This window comes from Dermacentor variabilis, chromosome 10 (genome assembly GCF_050947875.1).
Source record: "Dermacentor variabilis isolate Ectoservices chromosome 10, ASM5094787v1, whole genome shotgun sequence".
In the NCBI taxonomy this organism is placed as follows: Eukaryota; Metazoa; Arthropoda; class Arachnida; order Ixodida; family Ixodidae; genus Dermacentor; species Dermacentor variabilis.
The window spans coordinates 2,983,477-3,008,352 of NC_134577.1; the positions used below are offsets into that span (position 1 = coordinate 2,983,477).

General features: G+C 50.9%; 2 protein-coding genes across 4 annotated transcripts in view; one reads left to right on the forward strand and one right to left on the reverse strand.

The window, feature by feature from the left end:
- LOC142559728 (uncharacterized) overlaps window positions 1–24,876 on the reverse strand; it is a 370,616-nt gene that overhangs the window by 196,515 nt on the left and 149,225 nt on the right. The window lies entirely within an intron of this gene.
- The window catches only part of LOC142559726 (tetraspanin-33-like), a 36,199-nt gene that overhangs the window by 2,973 nt on the left and 8,350 nt on the right, over window positions 1–24,876 (forward strand). The window contains exon 2 of the mRNA XM_075671307.1: window positions 17,582–17,817. Coding sequence (XP_075527422.1) covers window positions 17,582–17,817 — 236 coding nt within the window. The remainder of the gene's footprint in view (window positions 1–17,581; window positions 17,818–24,876) is intronic.

The following is a 24,876-nucleotide window of genomic DNA, read 5'->3' on the forward strand; positions in this document are numbered from 1 at the left end:
GCAAAAAAGCAAACAAAGACATGTCGGAATCGGATAAAGTTGGCCATGTGCTAAAGAGAATTGCAGACGACGTATTCAATTTAATTTTAACGCGAGAGCTTTAAGAGCAAGCTTTAGCTCGGGTGCTCCTATCCAAATATATGTAAAAGTCGAATTCGTTTTTCTCGGCAACCACTGCACCTAATTTGACGAGGTTCTTTGCATTTAAAAGAACAACTTAAAATCTAGTGACACTTGGTTTCGAATTTACGATTTATGCGGTCAATCTCTTATAAAAACTAGCGAAAATTGAAATTTTCAGAAAACGAAACTATCCAGTTTACCACTTTCTAACTGTGCAAGAAAAAATGATATCACAATTTTGTGGCATCTCATAGTACATCTAAAGCGGACAAAATTGATATGTTACACATGAATCTAAAAAAAATGTGTAAATACAGCTTTTGCAGAACCCTTGTACACAACGCAACAAATTCTCGTAAGATATAAATTGACACACTGACTTTGTCCTCTTTGAATAATCTAATGGATCCCATTTACTGAACTGCGATATCTGATATTGATGCAGAGCTATTAATTAGCGCTCGTCCTGTCGCTTCCTCCGTCTGTGTCCCTGTTATTTGCGCTAGTCTTTTGATTAATTATGTCCCACCAACTAGCCCAGCTTTCTGCCTTGATTGCTTTAATAATTTATAAACTTCGTGCCTTTTTGTTTTCCAACTTTCAAAAATTCTTTTCACTGAATTCCGGCCCTCAATCGCAATTCCGCTTTAGCGGTCACTGGAATTTAACTTTCTCTTTCAAATGCAACAAATTTCATTAAAATCTGTCCAGGGGTTATCTCAGAAAAGCGTGTTCGCGTTTTACATGTATCTGTAGTGGCCGTGTCGGGCCGTTGTCAGGTGGCAAGAGGATTTGGCACCCGAAGGTGCCGCGCCCATGAGCTTACATGCACTCATCAACCCAACATCATCCCATACATTGATCCCGGCTCTCCCCCTCTACCCGGGCTGACTGGGGGGGGGGCTTTGGTTCGGGCCAACGGTCCTTCCCGTACAAGGGGCTCTTGTGGTGCAGCGCCACTGAGTTACTGCACTAAACACACAAACAGCCTCGTCAGTCTTACAGGACACAAGCCTGACTGACCCTCGGACTGCCTTGACGCAAAAGAGGCCAAGGCATATAACCACGGAGAGCCCCAAAGCCATCCGCGGGGCAGCGCGACCACACGAGGGTGCGCCACCAGCGGTTCCGGGTTCCACTGAGCCAAACAAAACCCCCATAGATCGACTGGCATACACGGCCGAGTCGAGCGAACTTAGGAGCATGCATCATAACTTAATGGATAGCTTTCCACCTGACTCATCAAAAATCACGGCAGAGCGAGCCCGCACTTCGAGAAACTTCTCGTCCAAGCGGTGCCGCTCCAGGGTGAGATTGAACCAGACCTCCTTCCATGCTTTCTTGAGCACTTCGTGAAGGCCCGGCGCCCGACCCTCGAAAACTGCATCACAGCGTGCCAACCAAACTTGGTATGAGCACTCGGCTAGAAGAATCACGAACTGGTTGATCGCGTGATTGGGCAAAGGGTAAAAAAATCGAACTCTCTGTTAAGGAACGCCTGAGAGCTTAAAGAGACTAGCATCATTTGGAGAAGAGCTGCAGGAAGCAAACACTGCGTAAAGATATGAACCGAGTCCTCACGAGCGCCATAGAAGGGGCACACTCCACGAGTCGGGACGGCTGTGAAGGGCCTGTAGCTCAACGGCAGGCACCCTCGCGCCAGGCGGTACATGAACGTAGCTCGCCTAGAGTCGAGGAAACTGGCCGTGATCAGCTTCCAGTTTGGCCTGTGAATGGACAGATCGTACCTTTGGCAATGCGGGAGAGACCTGGGGTGAGGATATCGACTAATTCTTGGAGTGGAGTTGAAACTACGTCGATGCCGGGGTGAACCTTGCGGAGGCTTGCCAGAGAATTGGCAGTCGTCGCATATATGGAGGACGGGGAAACTGAGCGAGACCCACAGTGGGAAAATGTGCTCTGTGAAAACAAGCGGAGTCGGGTGCTGAGAAAAAGGAAGTTAAGCTTCGAGTTAGGAGCATATCCGAGTTAAGAGCGACCTGGGTCCACCTGACGTGTAGTGCAGTAGCCACGATGCCCAGGTCGGTAATTCCGAGTCCTCCCTTATCCCTGGGCAACTTGAGCACCCGCCTTGCTACACAAACAGTCGTCCCCTTCCAGAGGAAGCGAAAGAGGACCCTCTCCAAGATAAGCTTGGTTCGGCTTGGAACAGGAGACACACACGCCACATACGTCAGGAAGGAAAACAGAAGTGAGCGAAGAATTGTCGCTCGAGCAGTTAGTGGGCATGACAAGGCGCTGAATTCCTGAATTCTGGTTTCAAACTTCTCCTTAGCCTGTTGCCAGTTTACAGGGGAGACACCGTGTGGTTCGAATAGGAAACCTAGAATGCGCAGCCGCGTTTTCACGGGGAGACCATGAACGGGCTGCGGACTGGACGGAGTTCAAATACATGGCTGGAATTTTCCACCTATTCAACCTTGCACCGCTCGCCTCGCAGTAACTGTCCATGACCTCCAAGACGCTGCAAGCTGATACCTCATTCGGAACGACAATGGACAAGTCATCCGCATAGGCAAAGAGTGCAAATGGATGGGAACCTGGTGGGAGGAGGAACCTGCCAATTCTGATGTCACAAGACGACCTCTGCAGAAGCGGTTCAAAAGCGAGTACGTAGAAGGCAGGTGATAAGAGAGTCCCCCTGCCGTACATCATGTCCCATAATGAACGCCTCCGAGACGCGCTCCCGTGTGAGAACAGCAGAAGTCGGTCGAAAATACAAAGCTTGGACCATCTGCCGAAAACTCACACTAAAGCCAGACTTTTCCAGAACACGGAAAAGGTACCTATGGCTAATGATGGCGAAAGCCTTTGTACCTATGGCGAAAGCCTTTTCCTGATCCAAGGAGCAAATAATACCTGGAAGTTTCCTGGTATTGGCCCGCAGGAGAAGATCCCTCACTACTAAATCGTGAAGCTGAGTAGAACGCCCCTGGACACAACATGCCTGGTATGGACCCAAAACAGTGTTGAGCACTGGCGTGAGTCGCATACACAGGCATTTTTCTATGAGCTTATAATCGCAGTTCAGAAGCGTGATTGGACGCCATGCTCAGATCGGAGCTTCTCGACGCGTCGTTACAAAGGACAGTGATTAGCCCCTCTCGTTCAGACGCTGACAAAGTCCCTACACTGAGTAGCCAGTTCACCAGTGATGTTAAAGGCTTCCATAACAGTGTCCAAAACTTAACATAAAATTCGACTGTCAGACCATCGGATCCTGGACTGCGATTATGCTTCATAGACTTCAAAGCCGAAAATAGCTCGTCCTCATCTATGGCTGAGTCACATACTTGCGGCGGCTCAGCTGCAGTGGTGAAGCAAAAGGAAAGACAGCTGGAGAGGTAAGTGGTTCGGCATACAAGGTCATGTAAAACTGCCTCGCCAGTGCAAGAACTCCATCTGGTGAATCGACTATGCTACCATCACTTGCATCTGCTAGGGAAAAGAGAGTTGTGCTCCTCCTTGAAAACTGCCTACGTTGGACGTTCCTGCTGCACCACACTTCCATTTCCCACAGCTCTGCTCGGGTTGTGGCCCTCCAGCCATCCCAGCGTCACTGCAGGAGAATCCGAAGTTCTTTTCGGAGTGAGGTCAGCGCCGGAGCAACACCAGGCCCGCCGGACAGCGGCTTCGAGAGCAGGAAGATCGCGTCGGAGACGATTTTAATCTCCTCACGCTCCTCGCGCACTCGACGCTCGCCCCCTGTGGAGTTCTCTCACCCGTGCTCTTGGGACAAAGGAACGACGACACAGTAGTGCAAACAATCACAAGGGCATTTATTGCACCTTTCATAGATCAATGCCTGCTAGCCGAGTTGCTATCCACAATACATGGCGATGGGCGCGCGACAAATCTAGAAGTCCGACTCACCGCGACCGGATAACGAGCGAATATGTTCGCACCATGCTGGATCCCAACGACTGGTCGTACGCGCGTACGGTCACGCGAACGGTGGCGCGTTCGAAGGCGGCCACGCGAGACGGTCTCGCAGAAGCATGGATCGGCGCACGCGCGGGACGTCCACCGCGTTCGCCGCCCAAGAGCCAGCGTGTTCTCCCTTGCGCCCAACTAACTCCGCCGCAGCGCAACACTCGCGCCATCTCTCGCACTGCGCCTCAACCACTCCGACCGCCGCGGGCGCCAGGCCACTCGAGCCGTGCGGGAAAACAACATATCAGGGGATGATCAGGGATGCGCATGAGAGTCGCGCATCCCCACATCCCCCCAACCTTAAATCACTACATATTCCGGCGAGACATGTGACACGGTCTAACATCAACCTGTGCTTCGCGAACAAGATAGTACATGCAACAGTGGCCGCGCTGAGGAAATGTCCACACGCTGTCCATAGCATGCGAGCCGACATTGTCCTTGGGTACACCGCTGGCGTCCGCCGGTCACAGCAACAGCTTTGCAGACTCGACGGCGCGATTCCAGGCCAGGACTCCGGAAATGGCGACGCAGTAGTCGGAACGAGCAAGCGTCGCTCGCGCCGACGCGCCCTGCTGGCGAGAGCCGCAGTAGCTGTTGGTGACCGCCGGCTCTTTTCTCCGCCGCCGAAGTCGCTGCGCCGAACTCGCCACAGCACCATTGCCCGGTGGCTCGATCGTAGTCCGGGGCAGCAGCGCAGACGATGTGCAGGTGACGAAAACGAGGGGTGACTCCAATGACGCTGCGTACACTCAACACACTCCGCAAACACTACAGTAGTGCAAGGGAGAGGAATTCTGCATGCGCATCGCCCACGTGGTACGATGTTCAACTCGGCTAGCAAAAGATCGGGCAGCTACTCAGATGCTAAGTTCACGTGAACGAAGCTCGCTTCCTTGAGTCGAACGAGTAATTTCAATTCGTGCGAGGCTAAATAGAATGAGGGAAGCAAATTGCAACACCTCAACGCCACGGTCCACCAGGTTGTGTCCCTCCACGTGCGACAGGCAGCTTCGTAAAGCCTTAGGCCTAAAGCGTCGCTACCCTGACAACAACCGGCATCCAAAACAACACCCAAACAGAGCGCAAAACAGGCAGCCGCGAGGAGACGTGAGCTCTGTGAGGTGGTCCTACTCCGCTCGGTGCACACAGCATCCGAGTTGACTGCGCCCACCGTCCCAGACGGTGTCGGAGCACCCGGTGCCAGGCCGCAAAACCAGTCAGCGCGTAGTGGCACCCGCGGCCCGCGGCCACCCGGCTCCCAGAGCCGCGACTTCATCAGTAAGAGATAGAAGAAGCTATTTACATAAGAAATTCGGACCACCCACGAGGCTTCTGTACTCACTCGCTTCAGGCTTGGCAATGCTCCGCGGGCGCTGAGCCTCGCTCTCCCAGGATGCAGACCACGTGGCTCTCGTACCAACGAATGCCATTAAAGAAAGACACTTGCGAAAAGGCTTAGCATGTTGACATATTCAAACACACTACAGCCACCATCACCTCACTCAAGAAGGCACGCCGCCGACGCTAGCGATCAAAATTCACGCTAGCCCTACGCTTCGGTTCAAACAAAGGTCTCGAACGAAGCAAAACTGTTAAAACTATCGTCCGATGCCCCAAGAGGTCCACGTTGGGCAGCCAGATGTGGGGTTCTCCTCCGTGCTCTTGGGACACAGGAACGACAACACAGTAGTGCAAACAATCACAAGGGCATTTATTGCACCTTTCATAGCTCAATGCCGGCTAGCCGAGTTGCTATCCACAAAACATGCCGATGAGCGCGCGACAAATCTAGAAGTCCGACTCACAGCGACCGGATAGCGAGCGAATATGTTCGCCCCATGCTGGATCCCAACGCCTGGTCGTTCGCGCGTACGGTCACGCGAACGGTGGCGCGCTCGAAGGCGGCCACGCGAGACGGTCTCACAGACGCATGGATCGGCGCACGCGCGGCACGGCACGTCCGCACTGCTTGCTTTCCCTAGCCAAAGAGAGCAAGCGCCTTGTCTTTCGGCGCCCAAGTAACCCCGCCTGTCGGCGGCGTTAGCAGCGCAACACTCGCGCCATCTCGTACTGCGCCTCGACCACTTCGACCGCCGCGGGCGCCAGGCCACGCCGCGAAGCCGGATCACAGGAGACGCGCTATGCGGGAAAAACATATCAGGGGACGCGCGAGAGTCGTGCATCCCCACACCCCAAGACCTGAAGCACTTACGCACTCGTGACCTTCACGTCATCCCATTCTGTGCCACCTAGATTCTCTTTGTTGCGCAGCGATCGAAACAGAATGGATGATACATCTGCGGTTGCCTGCCTGTCTTTTAGGAGACGTGGATTGAGGTGCCACGGTCTCTTCCCTTTCGAGACTATGCTAGAATCGGCAAACCGCAAAATTAGGAAGCTGTGGTCGCTAAGAGCAGTAAGAATCAACCAAGAATGCATACTGGAAGCCAGTGACGACGAGACGTAAAAACGATCGGTGCGGCTTTGCATGCCCCTTCCTGTCCAAGTCATTCCTGACTGTTAGGGCGAAGCACGCGCCAAGCATCGACCAGTCCCAGCCCGTCGAAGAGCTCTCGGAGTACACTTCCACGCTTATCTTTATGTTTTGGAGTCCCTCTACGCGAGACGCGATCAACCTGTTCTAGCACACAGTTGAAGTTGCCTACAAGAATTAGCCGAGAGGGACCTACCAAGTACGGTTGTAATGCAGGGAGAAGCTCTCTCTGATCTCTAGACGGTGTTGGAGCGTAAACATTAACAATTCTAATACCACAATCAAGATCCACAGACAAGATAGGGCCCTCGGCATTCCTGGCATGGCGAATAACAAGGCCGTCGAAATTCGGCATCAAAACGATGGCCGTACCCCGGCTGCCTGTCCTGCCATAACTCCAGAAAGACCTGGTTCGAAAAATCCTATTAAAGTGGCTGATCTAGCCTAACCTATGTACATACGTTTCCTGGAGTACGAGAATATCTACCTTTTTAGATTTAGCCAAGTTGACAACATCTAACTGTTTGGAAGCTCGGGACAAACGTCTACAATTAAAAGAAGGTATAGTAAGGGAATGATCCATATTGGGGGAAGAGAAAATTTAGCCGAAAGCTAATTAAAGCAAAGGAAACCAGAAAAAGCTAGAGAAAGAAAGAGAAGAGCAGGCTAATATTAAGTAATACTAGCCGCGGAAGATACATATGCTAGAACTACTTATGAGAGAGTCTCCGAAATTGGAGGCCCCTTATTAGTAGAATCATATTATCTGTCTGACAGTTCGGAGCAGTCGCATCGAACCCCTTTACAGTGCACACAATGAGTAAGATACTCCGTGTCCGAAGGGACTTCAGTATCGGACTCTGAACCTCTTGGGTTCACGGCATTGCGCTTGGTTTCGGGAGCACCAGGCTCCGAGCCACGGCACCCACCGTCGTCGGAGCTCGACGCGCGCTACTCGGCCGCGTCCCTACAGCAGGGCCAGCGCGGTGACCGCGCTGTTTTTCACGCTTCCTGCTCGACCGACGAACAAAGCCGGCCGTGGCAGTCAGCGGCTACGACCAGCCAGAGGCGGGCTCCGACCAGCCACAGCCACAGAGTCGGCAACGACCTTCGCGTCAACACCCTCGACCACTCCCCGCTCGCACGTTGCTGTGGCAGACGGGAGAGTGTTCGCGGTGGAATCCACGGAATCATCGCCGCCGTCGGTGGCGTCGACCACGCTCAAAGAAGCCCGGCTGTTCTCGTCCTCCGAGGCAGCTGCCTGCCAGCTACCGGCGAAGCAACCGTGTCCTCTACTGCAGGTTCTTGCTGGTCTGGCCTCGCGGTTACTGACGAGTAGGTGTGGACACTACACGCCGAAACCGTGTGGTCTCCGCCACATTGTACACACGCCGCGTCGCAGGCCACGTGGCCGAACTGCTAGCAGCGCGCGCACTGCGGCGTGTCACACAAGGCCGCGTGGTGTCCTGCCAGGTTACACCTACGGCACAACCTAGCGACTCCCTTGTACTCGCACTGGAATTTTACACGCTCTCCTACACGAAGAAGGCTAGGAACGGGCAGCGCCATCCCTATCCGAATGCGCCGGTTCCCTGTACCAATGCAGAGAACCCGGGCACGCACTATTCGGAGATCCCGTGGACCTTTCCAAAGACCTCTAGCTCCGAGACAAGAGCTTGGTCTGGAAGATCCGCGGGGCAGCCAAAAATCCTCACCATCTTCACAAGAACTCCTCGATATCTCGAACCTTGAAAGCGGGATCAGCTGAGAAGTGATCAACCGCGGCCTCACTCGTAAACGTAACTTCAAAATGACCCGCACGGAAATCATGTACCAACTCCAAGTCGTTCAACGAAAAGCGCTGCACAAGTGCCTTACAAACATCGACATTGGTCGCGCCTTTCGGAACACGGCCAATGAAGGTGAGCGGACGAAGCCGCGTAGGGGCCACTAACGCGGTGAAAACCGCGTGGCGCCTGCGCCTAGCCGAAGCTAACACTGCAGCAATGTGGGAAGATGAATAACCTCAGCTAAACACAGGGAGAAAACACAGGAAAAGAAAAAAACCACAAGGGCACCTCACCAAACGGATGGACAGCAGGTTGGAGTCCTCAAGGCCCCGCGCCGTATCCAGACATTCCGGGAGGGGACCACGTGGAAGGGATCAGCAGTACTCGAACTTCCCAACACAATACGAACTCTCCGAGGAGGCATTGTGAGCGCGGTGTGAATAGCCGAGCAAACGAGCTAAAACTCACGGGTCGCAGGAAATCCGGACTCTCGCGTCATCATACAGATTCTGGAACCAGGTATACCCAGGCCTTCCATATGATGCAAGGAATTGCCTAACTAATTGTATTTCTCAAGCTAAAATACGCAGAAAAATCGCAAACTACGACTTGCACACAAACTACAGACATAATAGTTCTCGGGTAGTAATTTGACTATATCAGAAAACAATTCTCTTACGCGAAAACTCAAAATGAATTCCTTCCCACACACACAATCCGGCCGCGGCGTCCGCCATTTCTCGCGCGCCGGAGCGATGGGTGCTGGGATGGGTGCCTTGGGGGCCACGGAGCGGCGCGACCGGTTCCTTCATTAAACTGCAGCCGGCGCTCGCCTCCGCCGGCGCATGCAAGAGGCTGTGGTTCTACCACAAAGCTCGCTCATACAGGTGTTCGGTGGCTCGCCTTCATGCATAGCGTTCGCGGCAAGCGTTTCCAAGTGAACACTTACATGCGCTCCAGTTGCCGGTGTTACGTTTCGCCAACGACGCGCGGTATAGCCGGCGCGGATGCAACGGAGGCCGGGGCTTCGTTCAAAGCGGCGGACATTTTGGCCCGTTCAGCGCTGTCGCAACGCCTCCCCGCCAAGCGCGTCAACGCATGTTTCAACGCCACGTGTCTTCGTGTGTGTGTGTGCATGTTGGTGCCCACGCTTGTCAAAGCGCGGCAGCTGGGGAGAGGAGCTCCCAAAGTGTGAAGAGAGGAGGTCTGACCGGCGCCGGCCCGGGGGATGCGTCACCTACTCGTCTCAACGTTCCCGAGCGGCACCGTCACGTGCGCCCCATTACGAGCCGTTCGTTCTTGCCCTCAACTCCGAGAGTATAAAACCAGGTGCCCCCGGACGCCAAGTGGGAGGCTCCGAATTCTTCCGTCGAGTAGCGTGCTCTCCCGTCTCTCAACTTCGGTCGACCAGACCGGCCGCTCTTTTGCAATGCTAGAATAAACAAGTTGTTCTGGTAGCAGTCGACTCATGCTTTGCCAGGACCTTCGGATGCTTCCAGTTGTGCCCCAGGCCGCCAGGCCAACGCTACCCTAGGGCTTGCGACCCAGATGCAACAACTGTTTGCCAGCGGTGAAATCGCGACAACGGAAGCCAGCAGCGAAGATATGCGGTTGACTGTATGCTGAGCAGCACAACGATCATCCGGGAGCAGTGCCGTTAACGAGCCCTGTGTGATGACTGGTTGCCTGCAGCAAAACGGCTGCGCTGAATTCTTGGCTGCGAGGTTTGGTGAGTGCGGGACTTTCTTCTTCTGAGTTTGGCCAGGCTTTTGTTAGTGTCAGAAACAGAGCTGGTAATTGTGGTTGTCGTTGCTGCCGGGTTAGTTTGCGGCAAGACAACAGTAGGCAGTAGAGAAAGCAGCATTCAGAGCAGCCATGGATTGGAAGTCGTTGCGCAAACCGAAATTGCTGGAGCTTGCAAGAGAGTTGGGTCTGGATGTCTCAGACAAACTCAGAAAACCAGAACTGCTAAGGGCTATTCTTGAGTTAGAAGCTGAGGATGACGAGCTGTCGGAATGCCTTGAGACCATTGAGGAGAGGGCAAAAACACAGCAGCGCGAACGAAAAGAGCAGAAAGAAAAAGAAGAGCGCGACCACGCTTTGGAAATGAAGCGTCTCGAGGTAGAGATGGAACGCGCTCGTAATGGAAGTCAGGTACACGGTGCAGGAGAACGAGTATTGTTCAAAATGACTGACCTGATGCGGCCGTTTAAGCTTGGAGAGGACATTGGTTTGTTCCTGGTTAACTTTGAGCGAACGTGCGAGAAGCAGGGGTTCTCTCGGGAAACGTGGCCACAGCGCTTGCTCACTTTGTTACCCGGCGAGGCGGCCGACGTAGTCGCTCGCTTGAAGAGAGAGGAGGCAGAGGATTTCGACCAAGTGAAATCGAGTCTGCTAAAAAAGTACAGGTTGTCAGCGGAGGCGTTCCATCGGAAGTTTCGGGAAAATGAGAAAGGCAAAAGTGAGTCATATACAGAGTTTGCCTACAGGCTTATGTCAAACATGCAGGAGTGGCTCAAAGAAGAGAAAGCGTTTGGTGACCACGAGAAAGTTCTGCAGTGTTTCGGGCTGGAACAGTTTTATAGTCGGTTACCTGAGAACGCGCGGTACTGGGTCTTGGATAGGCCAGACGTTAGTACGGTGGCTAGAGCCGCTGAGCTAGCCGAAGAGTTTGTGACGCGTCGGGCTCGCGGAGCTAAGGACGGTCAAAAGGGTGAATTTGGCTCCAAGTTTGAGAGACGGAAGTTCACACTCATGAGAGCCAGGGGCGACACACGTAGTGCGGATGCGAGTGAAAGCAGTCCGACCGAACGTAAGGAGACGGCGGCAGCCGAAGCCGAACGCAGAAAGTGGTTCGAGACGAGGCAAGTGCGCGTGTGTTATACGTGCCAGAAGCCGGTCACTTTTCGGCGCAGTGTCCGGAAACAAAAAAGTCGTGTTTTTGTCATTATGCAGCACTCACGAGAACATGAAGCTTCTCGAGCCTTACATGCGAGACCTCCTCGTGAACGGGAAAGAGTGCCGAGTGCTTCGCGATTCCGCAGCTACAATGGATGTAGTTCACCCCTCTTACGTAGAACCCGATATGTTCACGGGCGAGTGCGCATGGATCAAGCAAGCCGTGGAAGCTCATAGCGTGTGTCTGCCCGTAGCAAAAGTGCTTATTGAAGGACCTTTCGGAGCACTTGAGACGGAGGCCGCAGTGTCATCTATGCTGCCCCCCCAGTACCCGTACCTATTTTTGAACAGGTCCGATCACCTCCTCCGCGAGAAGGGGCTTTTGTTCGGTGAGGCTAGCGTTCAGGCCTTAACCAGATCGAAAGTTCGGGAGCTCGCTGCAAAGGCGGTAGTTGCGGGGCCGACGTTGTCGAACAGTGAGAAAGGGTCAGAGGCGCAGCAAGCTGATATTCAGAGCACGTCCGAACTGAATAAAATTAAGCCTGTAGCGTTGAAGGCACCAGATACTGGAGAGGAAATGCCCATCGGGAAAGTTAGAAGAGCTATCTGCAGATTTGTTCATCGCGCCTACGTCAGACGGACTTAATAGGTTGCTAAAAGTCAGCCGGTCGGCTTTGATAGCCGAGCGAAAGAAGGATGGCAGCCTAGAAAACAAACGCTGCAATGTCAAGGAAGGTATCGCCAAGAAAAATGTTCGTTTTGTGGAAAGAGGTGGGGTGCTGTACCGGAAGTATCTAGACCGCAGGGGAGTGGAGTTCGATCAGCTGATCGTGCCTCAGTGCTACCGTCAGCATCTGTTGCGCTTGTCGCATGGGGGTTCGTGGTCCGGACACCTAGGAGTTAAGAAAACTAAGGACCGTCTCTTGTAAGAGTACTATTGGCCGGGGTGTTTTCGGGACGGAGACAACTTTGTGAGGACATGTCACACCTGTCAGCAGGTGGGCAAACCAGGGGACAAATCGAAGGCGCCGTTGAAGTTGGTACCTATCATTACGGAGCCTTTTAGACGGCTCGTTATTGATACAGTGGGACCTCTGCCGGTAACAGCCACGGGGTACAGACACATTTTGACTGCGATCTGCCCAGCGACAAAGTTCCCTGAAGCAGTGCCGCTTAAAGAACTCAGCTCAGTTGAGATAGTCAATGCACTACTGTCCATATTTGCGCGAGTTGGTTTTCCTGCGGAAATCCAGTCAGATCAGGGCACAGTGTTTACTAGCGCTTTGACGACAGCCTTTCTCGAAAGGTGCGGGGTAAAGCTGTTACACAGCTCAGTGTACCACCCACAGTCGAATTCCGTTGAGAAGCTCCACTCCGTCATGAAGCGCGTGTTGAGATCATTGTGTTTTGAACAACAAACTGACTGGGAGCTGTGTCTGCCTGGGGTGATGTTTGCATTAAGGACCGCGCCGCATGCGGCTACGGGGTTTTCGCCAGCTGAGCTGGTGTACGGTCGCTCGCTGCGGTCTCCGCTTCGCATGCTTCGAGAATCGTGGGAAGGCAGGGGCGACGACCCAGCCGTGGTGGAGTACGTGCTTAGGCTCCTCGAACGCTTAAGAAGGGCACAGGAGTTGTCAGGTGAAGCAATGGCAAAGGCCCAGCAGAAGGCCAAGGTTTATTATGATCGGACAGCCAGGGCCCGTCGTTTTGAGGTGGGCGATGAGGTCATGATATTGCGCACATCGCTAAAAAAATAACTCGACGTGCAGTGGGAGGGCCTAGCACGGATTGTTCAAAAACTGTCGGACGTCAACTACGTGGTGAGTCTGCCAGGAAAACGGAAAGCACAGCAAGTTTACCACTGTAATCTGCTCAAACCCTATAGACAATTAACGGGAAGCAGTGGTGTGTATGATGGTAAACGTTCCCGAAGAGCTTCCGGTCGAGCTTCCAGGACTAGGCTCAGTGACGAACAGGGAAGACACCGATCAAGTCATTAGTGACTTAATCAGTAAAGCACCGCTGTCGCCTGAGCAGAAAACCGAACTACACCAGCTCTTACAAGAGTTTCAAGGTCAGTTCTCTGAGAGGCCTGGTAGGACTTCTGTCCTTACTCATGACATAGAACTTACCTGCCCAGAGCCAGTACGATCCAAGGCGTACCGAGTGTCACCCCGCCAGCGCGATATTATGGAGGCTGAGGTAAAGAAAATGCTACAGCTCGGTGTTATTGAGGCGGGTGAGAGTGATTATACCTCCCCTTTGATTTTAGTTGAGGTACCGGGCAAGGAACCTCGTCCTTGCGTCGACTACCGCAGGCTTAATTCCATCACTAAGGATCAAATTTATCCGATCCCTAACATCGAGGAGCGCATTGAGAAAGTTAGTAGCGCCCAGTTTATTTCCACCCTAGATCTTGTCAGGGGTTATTGGCAGGTTCCACTTACAGAAGAGGCTAGTAGGTATGCGGCGTTCATTTCACCAATGGGAACATTCCGTCCTAAAGTGTTGAGTTTTGGTTTGAAGAACGCGCCATACTGCTTTTCAAGCCTCATGGACAAAGTATTGCGGGGACAGGAAGAATTCGCTTTACCGTATTTAGACGACGTAGCGATATTCTCCACATCCTGGTCTGGCCATATGGCACACTTGCGGGCAGTGATAACCCGCCTGCGCGACGCGGGCTTGACAGTCTAGGCTCCCAAGTGCCAGTTAGCACACGCCGAGGTTGTTTACCTCGGTCACGTGATTGGACGGGGTCGTCGCCGCCCCTCTGAAATAAAGGTGGCCGCTGTGCGAGACTTCCCGCAACCGCGCACAAAGATCGATATTCGGTCGTTCTTAGGTGTCGCCGGCTACTATCAGAGGTACATCCCCAGGTACTCTGATATCGCGGCTCCCCTGACGGATGCTCTAAGAAAAACAGAGCCCCAAACAGTCGTCTGGGACGAGACAAGGGAAAGAGCTTTTAGCGCCCTAAAGAGCGCCCTAACAAGCCAGCCTGTGCTACGATCGCCAGACTACACAAAAGGGTTCGTTGTTCAGTGCGATGCTAGTGAGCGAGGCATGGGCGTTGTACTGTGCCAACGGGAAAATGGAGAAGTGGAACACCCCGTCCTGTATGCTAGTCGTAAGCTGACCAGTCGTGAGCAGGCGTACAGCGCCACCGAGAAAGAGTGTGCGTGTCTCGTATGGGGCGTTCAGAAATTGTCATGCTACCTAGCCGGCTCGATGTTTATCATTGAGACGGATCACTGCCCTCTCCAATGGCTGCAGACCATCTGCCCCAAAAATGGCCGCCTCCTGCGCTGGAGCCTCGCTTTGCAACAATATTCCTTTGAGGTGCGTTACAAAAAGGGGAGTCTCAACGGTAACGCCGATGGCTTAAGTCGAAGCCCCTAACGTAGGAATCAGCCTCAAAATTGTTTGTTACTGATGTTTTTCTTCCTGAGGCAGGATTTTTAACATATTGCTTTTGTTTAGTGTTTCAAAAGTGATGACGTGCTTTCTAGTGCAATTTTCCAATTTGTGGACGCGGTCTGAGTGCTGCTAGACTACTGTAAGGAACTAGGCAGTGGTATAAAAAGGGAAAGAGCCTGGCAGGGCTTAGTGAGGGTTGTGCCGTGCTTGCTGACTGAGCGGTTGAGTTTCGGCGTAGTTCTAACGCTTGCCGGGAACGAGAACAAAAATGTCGACTCTCCCGAAGTCACTTTGCAGTGTCCTGTGTGAACCTGAACGAGAGAACGAGGCCTTCTCTGTGCGCTGCGCTGGAGAAACGCAGAAGGACGCCCGACTTCGGTTATGAGCATCATCGAGCGACATCCCTCCGGACAGAGGATGCAGTCCAGTGTTACGTTTCGCCAACGACGCGCGGTATAGCCGGCGCGGATGCAACGGACGCCGGGGCTTCGTTCAAAGCGGCGGACATTTTGGCCCGTTCAGCGCTGCCGCAACGCCTCCCCACCAAGCGCGTCCAGGCATGTTTCAATGCCACGTGTCTTCGTGTGTGTGTGTGTGTATGTTGGTGCCCAGGCTTGTCAAAGCGCGGCAGCCGGGGAGAGGAGCTCCCCAAGTGTGAAGCGAGGAGGTCTGAGCGGCGCCGGCCCGGCGGATGCGTCACCTACTCCTCTCAACGTGCCCGAGCGGCGCCGTCACGTGCTTCCCATCAAGAGCCGTTCCTTCTTGCCCTCAACTCCGAGTGTATAAAAGCAGGTGCACCCGGACGCCAAGGGGGAGGCTCCGAATTCTTCCGTCGAGTTGCGTGCTCTCCCGTCTCTCCACTTCGGTCGACCTGACCGGCCGCTCTTTTGCAATGCTAGAATAAACAAGTTGTTCTGTTAACGGTCGACTCTTGCTTTGCCAGGACCTTCGGATGCTTCCAGTTGTGCCCCAGGCCGCCAGGCCAACGCTACCCTTGGGGCTTGCGACCCAGATGCAACACCGGGAAGCGTGACAAGCAGTCAGGGATGTGCGAATGTTTACGCGTTCCACTCGCACGAAGCGTTAGCTCGGGTGCTCCTATCTAAATACATCTAAAAGGAAAATTCGTTTTACTCGGCTACCACTGCACCAACTAGGTTTTTTGCATTTAAAAGAAAAACTTGAAATGTAGTGACGGCTGGTTTCGAATTTTTGATTTATGGCGTCAATTTTTAATAAGAATTGGCAAAAATTTTCAGGAAACGAAACTATCAAGTTTAGAACTCTCTAACTGAGCAAGAAAAAATATTAAAATTTTGTGAATCGCATCTCATATTACATCTAAAGCGGACAAAATTGATATGTTACACATGAATCTAAAAAAATTTAGTAATGTGTAAATGCAGCTTTTGCAGTATCCTTGCACACAACGCAACAAATTCTCGTAAGATATACATTGACATATTGAATTTGTCCGCGTTGAATGATCTAATGGATGCCGTTCTTGATGCAGAGCTATTAATTTATAAACTTCGTGCGTCCATTTTTTTTTTCAACTTTCGAATATTCTTTTCACGGAATTCCGGCCCTAAATCGAAATTTCGCATCTAACAGTGACTAGCATTTAACTTTCTCTCTCAAATGCAACAAATTTCATTAATATTGGTCCAGGGGTTATCTCAGAAAAGCGCTTTTTTTGCGTTTTACATGTGTCTGAATGATGATGATGATGATGTGTTGATGTGTTTGAATAGGCCGCGTTGGAGTTGGGCCCGAGCTAAAGCTTAAGCGTCCTCCAAATTTTGCCGAAGTTTCTAATGGCGTTTTTCACTGGTCGATTCGGAGCAGGATTTCTTGCTCCGCAGCAACGAATCCGAATTTCACTGGTCGATCTGGCGCGGGTTCGCGCGTTCCACTGCTCGTTTCGGATCAACTCGCTTCGCGCCGGATCGCTCTCCCTTGCTCCGCCGCCGAGGCGCGGATTCGGGCGGAAATAGCTCGCGGCACTTCCGTCTTCAAGCGAAATCGGTCGGTACGCACAACATTGTGTTGCTTCGCAAAATGGCTGCGTTCGGTGGTGCTGCTGCTGAGCTCGCGTTTGGCGACGAGAGCTCGGAAGACAGCGATTACGCGGTGACGCAGGTGCTGTACGAAGCCTTCTATGCACGTTATCCATGCACAATCCTTGCGGGCGCGACATGGAAATGACGGACTCTGCGCCTGCCGCGGTCAAATTACGCACGGGATACGGCGAGTTTGGTTGCCGTGGAAACGCACAGAGCGGAAGTCGGGCATGGTTTCCGAAACCGGTTTGTGCGGCGGGTACGCAGAATTCCTGTGTGATCCCCCCCCGGAGCGTTCTTGCGCTCCGCTGGCCGATTCGGATTTGTGAAACCCGAGCGCTCGCTCGAGGATTTCGGCGGCCGCTCCAGATCGACTAGTGAAAAACGCCATAAACGTACATTATTAAACGCTTTTTATCTTACTGGAACATTGCTTGACTTCAATTCATTAGGCACAAATTTTACCTGGTATCATTAACTGTTTAGTGGCTTTCCTGGCGTATTTTGCGTTTCTCGTGCTTGCTCCACATTACGCGATTGTCAGCAGATGTTTTGGCTAATACACTTCCTGCACATTGGGTGGGAACACGTGTATGACACGTGTTGGTTCCAGTATGCGGGTCGACAAAAAGGCGGCCGTGCAGAAATGGTCCTCGGTGGCTTGAGCCATAAACGTCACAACTGAACGCTACTTAAGGTTTCTTACACTATTGGCAGTGAACCCTCAATAAAGAAAACAAGTCGCCGTTTGCCTCAACCATGGTGCCTGATATAAGAAGAGTGCCTGTTTTGGGGCTCCTAATAAATCTTGCAATGCAATGCCCGTCCCCGCGCAGGCCACGTACTTCAGCACGCTGGTGATGCGCCTCAGCGTGAACCTGGAGCTGGCGGCGGTGGTGGGCGGCGGCGCGGTCTTCTCGGCCGCCGTGCTGGGCTTCCTGGGCGCCCTGCGCGAGAACCTGGCCGCGCTGCGGCTGTACGCGCTCGCCATGACCGGCGTCGCGTTCGTCGCGTTCGTCGGCACGGCCGCCATCACGCTCACGCCCTTCCTCGCGAACAACGTCTTCCACAGGTCGGTCTTCTTTTGCACTGGGCCTGGTGGTGCACTTCTGAGCTGGTCTACTCGAAGCGGTGGTCACTGAAATCAAGAGTTTGATGAAATCTCGTCTGGTCCGGAAGTAACGGCATAGTAGGAACGCCGACCAAGATGGGACATCTATTAAACGTTTCGGCTTTCACACGGAAGCCTTGTTCAATGAGTTGAGAGGCATAAAACCTTCAGCTTAAATCCGCCTCAAAAATCGCTTCAGGCATCTTGCGTATGTTGGTGGGAGATTGCCATCGTTTCGATTAAGTGTGTGTGCGGTTGTTTGGATAGTGAGGGATTCCAGACGCTGTAGCTTCGTCCAGTTCTTGGGCGATGACTGACTCCAGTTGAAATTGTGCTGCTTGGATTCTGCGTGTTCAGCGAGTGCACTGGAAGTGACTTTTTTTCTCACATCGTTCCTGTCCTCCTTTAGGCGCCGCTTGAAATTTCCACTTTCACCAATGTAGACATAATTGCAGTCCACACACGGTGTCCCATATACAATGCCAGGGAACCTGTCTTTGTCCTTGACGCTGACGTCAACCGCGGCGTCTGCTACGGCGTGTCCGGAAAGCGACCTGCGGCGTGGCCAAAGTGCGCGCCCGCGCGGGCCCCAAAGCAATTCGCAATGTTTGCGGAGTGCCGGTAGCTTCGCGTGCACTTGCTTTCGACGGCGTTTCGTGTACGCGTTGAAGCGAAGGATGCACGGAGGTCAATTGGCTCGCGGCCGCGATTCCTAGCATTTTCACAGACAGTTTCCGCTGTCATCGAGCGATGTGTGTTCATGTTTACCTGTGCGCGCGTGACACCGCGCTGGTTAATTTATTTAAACACGTTCACAGGCTAGTTGGTTTGAACCTGTAATAGAATGTGTAATAGAATCCATAATACAAAAGCAGGAAAAACACAGGACAGCGCTGCCCTGAGTCTTTCCTGCTTCTTGTGTTAGGCGTTTTGCGCAACCCCTTCAAGATTACAAATTCTAGCCGAAGAGTTCGCACGGCGGATTCACTTGGAACGAATTAAGGATGACACCAGTTTCGAGATTAATATTAGAGAGCTTTAGAATAGTATTGGGGCCCCTGTTGCGACTGGGGTTTCGTGGCCGATGTGTTGTCGAGTTGGTGTCGTGCCGCGGTAGTCATCAGGACAAGTTCAGGGACGGAAGAAAACTTTATGCACGTACTTACATGTTTTGAGGAAATCAGTGAACAGACTCTAGCATACAAGTAGCGTCTCTCTCTCCCTAACAATGGGCCGGCTCTGCCTTAAATCCCTTTGGACATCGTCGGCAGGAACGAGGAAAGACCGGTGCTGACGACAACCGCGACGCTTTCCTCTTTCGTCGAAGCAGTCCAAGCTGCGTAAAACCGGTCTACACGGCAAGGGCCAGCAGTTCTGCGGAATTCTGAAGGCTGCCAGTGGTGGTCAGGATCGCATCCATCCGGGAGAGGGTACCTGAGTAACTGAGAGGGTACCTTTTTCCCTCTCAAGGTCAAGGTCCAGTTGACGGCGCAGAAATGTCAAGGTTGAGTGCTGAAAACCAGCGACATCTCTGGCAACACTTCTAGGAAACTGGCAGTTCGATGAACTCCTCTTCTCCGAACCTGATCGGGATCGAAACGTGGAGACTGCCGGTGCCCCGTGTCGTTTTCGGTTGCTGATGTAGATACTTTGTAGTGACAACACTAGAAAATATAAGGTTGACAAATTCCTAATATCTGCACATGCCGCGATTCTCTCTTTGTGAGCCTACATACATAGAAGCTAGCTCATACAGATCTTGTAAACGTTTTCGGGGAAACTAATGCGTGGATAGATGTTAGCACTGCACACTCCATACCACTACAATGTTCAAGAATTTATCCGCAGGAACTTACGAGGCGCGCTGCCATAACGGGCTTTCTTTGATGATGCTAAATTTCCTCACAAAAGGAACACAGAAAAGTGACGAGAAGGTTTTACAGTATTCACGAAAAGAATAAAGAAAAAGCAACTAGCGACGCCACCACTTGTAAAGTTAACATACAGATTTTCATCACGTCAGAAAGATCGTATTTGCGTCCATTCCTTTCGTCCACATTTGCAGTTATTCCTTCTAGCGTATTTTTGATTGTACCAACGTTGAATCAACGGATCTCTTAGGCATGTGGGGCCCTCTGGGCTGTACTTTTCGGCGATAAGGTAGCCTCGGCGCCTGCGGGATTATCTGACTGGGCTATGTCGAATGCTCGGTTGCGGTAGTCAGAAGTTCGAAGCCCTCTGTGATTTTTGTTTTATCTAGCGGTGGTGTGCCTGAATTTGACCTCCTCTAGTGCACTACATCTGCAGGCTTGGAGTGACGCCTGACGCCGGCTAATAATGCCGAGAGCGAGTGGGTTTATACTAATCCAGGTACAACCAAATTAGGAAGGCCCACTAAGCCTGAACAAAGACACTCCCTCATCAGAACAGGAATTGCCCTCCCTGGTGCAGTGTTCGGCCACAACCTCCCTGATGATATCTACAATTAACCAATGGCCCTCAGTCTCCAGCAGCTGCGGAGCAACTGACCAAGGCGGCAGTCAGACCTGTAACGCAGCAGAGGGTGCTAAGAATCTCTGGGTCCGGACAGGCCGCCAATGGAAACTGACCCTTGCCACGTTTAAGACCTCAACCCTCTCGAGTGAGGCTAGCTTAGCAAGACTCTTTGAGGAACTATAAGACAATATTTGAAATATTATCGGCCTCAGTGGGATTAGAACTAGTGAGGCTTCATCATCATCATCATCATCAGCTTGGCGACGCCCGCTGCAGGGCAAAGGCCTCTCCCATACTTCTCCAACTACCCCGGTCATGTGCTAATTGTGGCCATGTTGTCCCTGCAAACTTCTTAATCTCATCCGTCCACCTAACTTTCTGCCGCCCCCTGCTACGCTTCCTTTCTCTTGGAATCCAGTCCGTAACCCTTCATGAACACCCGTTATCTTCCCTCCTCATTACATGCGCTGTCCATGCCCCCACCCCATTTCGTTTTCTTGATTTCAACTAAGATGTCATTAACTCGCGTTTGTTCCCTCACCCAATCTGCTCTCTTCTTCTCTCTCCCCCCTTAACGTTACATCCATCATTCTTCTTTCCATAGCTCGTTGCGTCTTCCTCAATTCAAGTAGAACCCTTTTCGTAAACATCTAGGTTTCTGCTTACGTGAGTACTGGTAAGACACAGCTGTTATACACTTTTCTCTTCAGGGATAATGACAACCTGCTGTTCATGATCTGAGAATGCCTGCCAAACGCACCCCAGACCATTCTTTTTTTTCTGATTATTTCAGTCTCATGACCCGGATCCGCGGTCACTACCTGCCCTAAGTAGATGTATTCCCTCACCACTTCCAGTGCCTCGCCAGCTATCGTAAACTGCTGTTCTCTTCCAAAACTGTTAAACATTAGTTTTCTGCAGATTAATTTTTAGACCCAACCTTCTGCTTTGCCTCTCCAGGTCTGTGAGCATACATTGCAATTGGTCCCCTGAGTTACTAAGCAAGGCAATATCATCAGCGAATCGCAAGTTCCTGAGGTATTCTCCATTACCTCTTGTATAACTCCAATTCTTCCCAATCCAGGTCTGTGAATACCTCCTGAAGACACTCTGTGAATAGCATTGGAGAGATCATATCTCCCTGCCTGACGCCCTTCTTTATTGGGATATTGTTGTTTTCTTTCTTTATGGAGGACTATAGTGTGGCTGTGCAGCTGCTATATATGTATTTCAGTATTTTTACATACGGCTCGTCTACACCCTGATTCCGTAATGCCTGCATGACTGCTGAGGTTTCGACTGAATCAAACGCTTTCTTGTAATCAATGAAAGCTATATATAAGGGTTGGTTACATTCCGCACATTTCTCTATCACCTGATTGATAGAGTGAATATGGTCTATTGTTGAGTAGCCTTTACGAAATCCTGCCTGGTGCTTTGGTTGAAAGAAGTCTAAGGTGTTCCTGATTGTATTTGCGATTACCTTAGTAAATACTTTGTAGACAACGGACACTAAACTGATAGGTTTATAATTTTTCGTCTTTGGCGTCCTCTTTCTTATGGATTAATATTATGTCGGCGTTCTTCTAAGAATCCGGTACGCTCGAGGTCATGAGGCATTGCGTATACAGGGTGGCCAGTCCTTGTAGAACAATCTGCCCACCATTCTTCAACAAATCTGCTGTTATCTGATCATCCCCAGCTGCCTTCCCCCTTTGCATAGCTCCCAAGGCTTTCTTCACTTCTTCCGGCGTTACTTGTGGGATTTCATATTCCTCTAGACTATTCCATCTTCCATTATTCTCGTGGGTGCCACTGGTCCTGTATAAATCTCTATAGAGCTCCTCAGCCACTTGAACTATCTCATCCATATTAGTAATGATATTGCCGGCTTTGTCTCTTAACGCATACATCTGATTCTTGCCAATTCCTAGTTTCTTCTTCACTGTTTTTAGGCTTCCTCCGTTCCTGAGAGCCTGTTCAATTCTATCCATATTATACTTCCTTATGTCAGCTGTCTTATGCTTGTTGATTAACTTCGAAAGTTCTGCCAGTTCTATTCTAGCTGTAGGGTTAGATGCCTTCATACATTGGAGTTTCTTGATCAGATCTTTCGTCTCCTGGGATAGTTTGCTGATATCCTGCCTAACGGAGTTACCACCGACTTCCATTGCACACTCCTTAATGATGCCCACAAGATTGTCGTTCATTGCTTCAACACTAAGGTCCTCTTCCTGAGTTAAAGCTGAATACCTGTTCTGTAGCTTGATCTGGAATTCCTCTATTTTCCCTCTTACCGCTAACTCATTGATCGGCTTCTTATGTACCAGTTTCTTCCGTTCCCTGCTCAAGTCTAGGCTAATTCGAGTTCTTACCATCCTATGGTCACTGCAGCGCACCTTGCCAAGCACGTCCACATCTTGTATGATGCCAGGGTTCGCGCAGAGTATGAAGTCTATTTCATTTGTAGTCTCGCTATTCGGGCTCCTTCACGTCCACTTTCGATTATCCCGCTTGCGGAAGAAGGTATTCATTATCCGCATATTATTCCGTTCTTCAAACTGTACTAACTCTCCCCTGCTATCCCTAGAACTTATGCCATATTCCCCCACTGACTGATCTCCAGCCTGCTTCTTGCCTACCCTGGCATTGAAGTTGCCCATCAGTATAGTGCATTTTGTTTTGACTTTACCCATCGCCGATTGCACGTCTTCATAGGAGCTTTCGACTTCCTGGTCATCATGACAGGATGTCGGGGCGTAGACCTGTACGACCTTCAATTTGTGCCTCTTATTAGGTTTCGCAACAAGACCTGCCACACTCTCGTTAATGCTATAGAATTCCTGTATGTTACCAGCTATATCCTTATTAATCAGGAATCCGACTCCTAGTTCTCGTCTCCCCGCTAAGCCCCGATAGCACAGGATGTGCCCACTGTTTAGCACTGTACATGCTTCTTTTGTCCTCCTAACCTCACTAAGCCCTGGTAAAGCTTACACATTGCTAAGTAACGGCCATGTCCTCTGCTATAGAGGTCTCCCTGATAAGAAGCAATACAAGGTAGGATTCCTAATCCATAAGGACATAGCGGGCAACATTGACGAATTCTACAGTATTAAAGAGAGGGTAGCTGTAGTCGTAATCAAACTTAATAAGAGGTATAGATTAAAAGTAGTACAAGGCTACGCTCCAACATCCAGCGACGATGATGAGGAAGTAGATCAGTGTTATGAAGATGTTGAATTAGCGATGAGGAAAGTGCAAAATCAGCATACTGTAGTAATGGGCGACTTCAATGCAAAAGTGGCGAAAAAGCAGACTGGTGAACAAGCAATTGGGAACTACGCCGGCGATTCTAGGAACGCCAGAGGAGAGATGCTGGTAGAATTCACAGAAAGGAATAAGCTTCGAATAATGAAAGCTTTTTTCAAGAAGCGTAGCAACAGAAAGTGGACCTGGAAAAGCCCTAATGGTGAAACAAGAAATAAAATTGATTTCATACTTTCTGCTGATTCTAGCATAGTGCAGAATCTAAAAGTGATACGTTGGGTAAATTGCAGGGATCATAGGTTAGTGAGAGCTAGGTTTTACCACAATTTGAAGAGGGAAAGAGTAATATTGGCCAAGAAGAAACAGGTAAACCTAGAGCGAGTAAGGGTAAAAGAAGATAAATTCAGGCTGGTGCTTGCAAACAATGCATTATGGGGTTTTACGTGCCAAAATCACTTTCTGATTATGAGGCACGCCGTAGTGGAGGACTCCGGATATTTCGACCACCTGGGGTTCTTTAACGTGCATTTAAATCTAAGTACACGGGTCTAAAGAATACATTGTTGCGCCAAAAAAGGAAAATAAAGACTTGAGAAGGAAGAGTACGAAAAGACAGATTGATCTGTCTTTTCGTACTCTTCTTTCTCAAGTCTTTATTTTCCTTTTTTGGCGCAACAATGTATTCTTTAGATCCCAACCAACTCGCCCAGCAACAAGTTCTACTCAAGTACACGGGTGTTTTCGTATTTTGCCCCCATCGAAATGCGGCCGCCGTGGCCGGGATTCGATCCCGCGACCTTGTGCTCAGCAGCCTAACACGATAGCCACTGAGCAACCACGGCGGCTGCTTGCAAACAAATATGCAGAATTAGAACAGAGAGATGAAGATGACATAGACGTAATGAATGAAACCGTAACTAGGCTGGCTTCAGAGGCAGTAATAGAAGTGGGATGCAAGGCACCAAGGCAACCAGTAGGCAAGCTATCCCAAGTAACAAAGGATCGAATAAAGAAACGACAAAGAATAGAAGTGTCCAACTCAAGAGATAGACAGAATTCGCGGAGCTGTCAAAACAGATTAACAAGGCGATAATAAGTGATATTCGAAATTATAACGTGAGAAAGACTAAATAAGGAGTAAAAAATGGACGCAGCCTGAAATAAGTGAGAAGAAAACTTGGCATAGGACAAACCAAGATGTATGCACTGAACGATAAGGAGGGTAATATCATCAGCATTCTCTAAGGTATAATA